The sequence below is a fragment of the Mauremys mutica genome, chromosome 13 (genome assembly GCF_020497125.1).
Source record: "Mauremys mutica isolate MM-2020 ecotype Southern chromosome 13, ASM2049712v1, whole genome shotgun sequence".
Classification (NCBI taxonomy): Eukaryota; Metazoa; Chordata; order Testudines; family Geoemydidae; genus Mauremys; species Mauremys mutica.
This window is the reverse complement of record NC_059084.1, coordinates 43,893,319-43,898,017: the sequence shown is the minus strand read 5'-3', so window position 1 is coordinate 43,898,017 and position 4,699 is coordinate 43,893,319. Positions and strand designations below refer to the sequence as shown.

General features: G+C 58.8%; 1 protein-coding gene across 1 annotated transcript; it reads right to left on the bottom strand.

The window, feature by feature from the left end:
• Positions 1-2,526: 2,526 nt before the first annotated feature.
• Positions 2,527-3,998, bottom strand: LOC123348590 (H/ACA ribonucleoprotein complex subunit 3). Its single transcript, XM_044986154.1, has 2 exons — positions 3,841-3,998; positions 2,527-2,854 (listed from the first exon to the last, which is right to left on the bottom strand). The coding sequence occupies exons 1-2, from the start codon at positions 3,892-3,894 to the stop codon at positions 2,714-2,716; spliced, it is 195 nt and encodes a 64-aa protein (XP_044842089.1). The 5' UTR covers positions 3,895-3,998; the 3' UTR covers positions 2,527-2,713.
• Between the last annotated feature and the right edge of the window lie 701 nt (positions 3,999-4,699).

Below are 4,699 nucleotides of genomic sequence, written 5' to 3'. Positions count from 1 at the left end.
AGACCCAAAGAGCTAGGGCTATTAGCGGGCTTCAGTCTAGTTCTTTATGGGAGGAGGAGGAGCGGGGTCAGAGGTCACGGGTGGAGGGGGAATACTACAGCGCGGGGACTGCTGGGAATCGTAGTTTTCTGAAGGGAGGGGGCGAACTAGGGGAAATGACAAATGTTGAAGGGGGAAATGTGGGGGAGGGGGATTAGGGGTCAGGATGAATGGGGGCAAATGTTGGGGGGCATTTGGATGCACAGCAGAGGGGCAAATATAGGGGAGGGGCAAATTCAGGGGTGGGCATTACAAGGGCAAATGTGGGGGGGGAAGGAGATTTGAGGCATTGGGGCTGGGGCAAATTAGAGGGGGCATTTGAGGGATAGGAAAGGCAAATGCAGGAGGAGGGGGTGTTTGGGGGTGAGGGGCAGTAGGAGAGATGGGGTAACTGTGCAGAAGGGGCTATTTGGGGGACAGAGGAGGGGAAGGGCAAACGTGGGGGCTTCGGGGAGCTGGCAGTCTCTGGAGGTGTGGGGGGAGGGGAAAGTAGTTGGGGGTCACCCCAACTTCCTGCCTCCAGCCTGACAGGGCTTTGATACCCCCCCCCCACACACACCTCCAGAGGAGGGTGGGAGTGGTACCCCCAGCTCCCTTCCCCATGGCAAAGCCCTCATCCCCCCCCCAGCTCCCATGGTCTCTCCAGAGATCAGGCTGCTGTTGATGTGAGCTGTCCCATGAGGGCCCCCAGACTGAGTCCCTTCCCGCTCATGCCAGGGATGGATGCCGCCCTCACTCCTCTCCTGGCAGGAGCCGGACTGGCACAGCCCGCAGGGCCACTGACACGCCACCTCCACTGCTGGTGCTCGCCGAGGGGCCCGAGGCATTGAACCCTCCAACAGCTCTAACTGGCCATCAAAGGCTGTCCTGGGGCCCTGTGCAAGGCACTGCAGGGAGCACGGCCCCTGTCAACCCCAATCTCCCCCACACACACACACAGCTCTGCCTTGCCCCACAGATCCCTGTAATTTCCCCACCTCAGGTCTGCTGATGCCACTCACTCCCAACCTGCAGCCCCTCACTATGCCAGCCCTGGGCTTTTCCCCACAGCTCTGCAGCCTTCTGGTGCCAGGTATGGTGCGGGGACCAAGGTGCTGCCCCTTTATCCTCTGCCAAGCCCTGGTCCCCTCGATGCTGCCTGTGAAGTGGGCAGAGCTCGCCCAGGGCCAGAGGGAGCAGACGGAGCATGTGGGACGTGTCCAGTTGTGTTCCCTGCACTGGGAAGAGGAGCAGGGTCTCCTGCCCAGCTCAGGGGGCTGGAAGCCAGGACTCCTAGGTTCTCTCCCCATCCTGGCAGAAGATCAAGCAGCACTTTCCATGCTCACTCCTACTCCATCTTGTGCCCTGCCATACATTAATCTGCCCTGTGTCACCAGCAACCCAGGACTTGTTTTCAAACGCTGCTACTGCCTGACTGGTGCTCTGCCCAAAATGCCCATCTCCATTTATGCCAGGCAGATGCTGCCCCCTGCAGGATCCTGGGGGCCATCGTTCCCCAAGAGGTGTTGGGCATGGAGATGAAGTTACTCCGCTCTCCACAATTTAAATAAGCCAAGCCAGAGAGCCTATCCAAATCGCCCCTCAGCCTCCCCTCCCAGCAGGCCTGTAGCGTTCCCCATAGATCCCCCAGTAGTGGTCCCACACTGCAGCCACCTCACCCCAAACCAGCCCCTCCCCCCAGCCCCCTTACCCTGCCAGTACCTCTCCCGTTTCAAATTTGCTTGCACACGCTGCCCGTCTCTCTAAGCATTAAGGCCAAGATCAGCAATTCCTACAGAGGGTGATCATCTAGTACAGTGGTTCTCAACCAGGGGTACATGTACACCTGGGGGTACATCAACTCATCTAGATATTTGCCTCATTTTACAACAGGCTACATAAAAAGCACTAGTGAAGTCAGTACAAACTAAAATGTCATACAGACAATGACTTGTTCATACTGCTCTACATACTATACACTGAAATGTAAGTACAATATTTATATTCCAAATGATTTTATAATATGGTAAAAATGAAGAAGTCAGCAATTAGTCAGTAATAGTGTGCTAGGACACACTTGTATTTTTATGTATGATTTTATAACTAAGTAGTTTTCAAGTGAGGTGTAGCTTGCAGGGTATACAAGACAAATCAGACTACTTTCCAAAGTAGTCTGAGAACCACTGGTCTAGTCCTACCAGTGACGCAGGCAGAATTAATTCCTCCTTGACCTGGAGCAGATCTGCTGTGAAAAACAACCCTGTCTCCCTATAATGCTCGCCAGAAAGTCAGCCCCTCTGCCCTACACCTTCCCCTGCAGGCCCACCCATAGCTAGACACAGCAGAGATCCCCTAGCATGAAACTGACTGGCCCGGCATCACCACTAGGCAGGTTTATTAGGAATTATTTTAGGAGTGTTCCCAAGCCTGTTACCTGGGAGGCCAGACTAGACCATCTCTTCTGGCCTTGAAATCTAGGGGTCTATGATCAAAACCTGACAGATGATGTGGGATCAAGACAATTTATTTGCACCCCAGAGGAACAGTGTATCCAGTTGGAGCTCAATATGGGCAATTAACCCGGGTTCTCGCAGAAGGGCAGAGCACAGGGTCTGTGGGAGCCAGGGGCTGGATTCAGGGAGCAGCTAGACCCCATCTCAGCTCAGCCGCAGCTCCAGTAGGCTGGGCACTCGGTTCACAGGATGGCCTGCGGCTGTTGGGTCATCAGGACGCCGAAGCGTTTCTTGATGGTGATGCGGTGGCGGGAGTACTTGTCATCCGGTGAGAAGCGGGCAGGGTGTGCAGAGCAAGTCAGCTGGCCAGAGGGGTCCACTTTCTGCCAGGGACAAGATACAGGAAGGACAAGACATGTTAGAACCATCCGGGCCTGACCCACAGTCCCCTGCTATCCCAGCCCTGTGCTCCCCCTGACCCACGTCTGCCGGTGCCCACCCCTCCTGACCTGCAGCCCCCTGCTAGCCCAGCCCTGCACCCCTCAACTCTGCCGGAACCCCTCACTCGTCACTGGCAGCCCCCTGCTAGTCCTGCCCTGCCCCCCCCCCCAGCCCTCTGGGTGCCCCTCACTCCCAACTCGTGCTAGCCCAGCCCTGGGCTGGGCTTCCCCCAGCTCTGCCGGAAATCCCCACTCCTGACCCACAGCCCCCTGCTAGCCCAGTCCTGTGCTCCTCCTGACCCATGTCTGCCGGTGCCCACCCCTCCTGACCTGCAGCCCCCTGCTAGCCCAGCCCTGCGGGAGCCCCTCACTCCCAACTCGCAGCCCCTGCTAGCCCAGCCCTGCGCCCCTCAACTCTGCCGGAACCTCTCACTCCTGACTGGCAGCCCCCTGCTAGCCCTGTCCTGCCCCCCCCAGCCCTGCAGGTGCCCCTCACTCCTGACTCACAACCCGTGCTAGCCCAGCCCTGGGCTAGACTTCCCCCAGCTCTGCCGGAACCCCCCTCCTCCTGACCCACAGCCCCCTGCTAGCCCAGACCTGGGCTCCCCCACAGCTCTGCCAGTGCCCCCCCCCGCGACCCACAGCCCCTACGGGTGCCCTTCACTCCCAATCCGCAGCCACTGCTAGCCCAGCCCTGACCTCCCCCCATTTCCCAGCTCTGCTGGTGCCCTCACTCCTGACCCGCAGCCCCTCCTAGCCCAGCCCTGGGCTTCCCCAGCTAGTGCCTGCCGAGCCCTGGAGCCAGGCACCAGGTAGGATGGGGCGGGGCCGGGAGCAGGGACAGTGGGAAAGATTCGGAAGGATCCGGATTGGGACAGGAGTCGCCAGCTCTGCAATCCGGATCGCACCCCGGGGGGAGGGGGGCTCACCTTGAGGGTGTAGACCCTGTCACCCTGCGCGTTGAGATAATACTGCAGGAACATGCTGCACAGCCGGGCCGCCTTGCAACGCACGTGCTGCCGATCCCGGGACCCCGCACCGCAGGGAGGCCAGCGCAGCGCACGCTGGGAACGGTAGGGCGCTCTAGCCCCAACGCCCTCTAGGAGAGGGACCGCCCGCTGCCCGCACTGCACTCTGGGAGTTGTAGTGCGGTCTAGCCCCAATGCCCTAGGGGAGCTGCAGGGTCTCTGCCCCGGGGCACTCTGGGAATTGTGCCTTAATGCACTGTAGGAGAGGGACCTCCAGCCCCAGCGACCTAGGAGGGATGGAGAGTGTGTACCCTAATGCACTCTGGGAGTTGTGCACTCTGCCCCAATGCCCTAGGAGAGCTGCAGGGTCCCTACCAGAGTGTGTTCCAGCCCCAATGAACTCTGGGAACCATTCTCTTTCTGCCCCCAAAACCTTCAGAGAGTTGTAGTTGTTTGGCTAGCCAGGTGCATTATGGGAGTTGTAGTTTCTTAGCCAGGATTCCAATGCTCTGCACCCCAGTGCATTTTGTGATATGTCCTTTCTGAGCTTCTAACCTCCCTGCTGCCAATACAGCTCATCCAGCCCCATGACCTAAACCAGGGTGGGCAAACTTTTTGGCCGAGGGCCATATGGGGGAATAGAAATTGAATGGTGGGCCTTGAATGCTCTCAAAATTGGGGTTGGGATGTGGGCTCTGGGGATGTGGACTTTGGGGTGTAGGAGGGAGCTCCGGGCAGGGACTGAGGGGTTTGGAGGGTGGGAGGGGGATCAGGGCTGGGGAAGGGGTGCAGGAAGGGATGCAGGTTCCGGCTGGGGGTG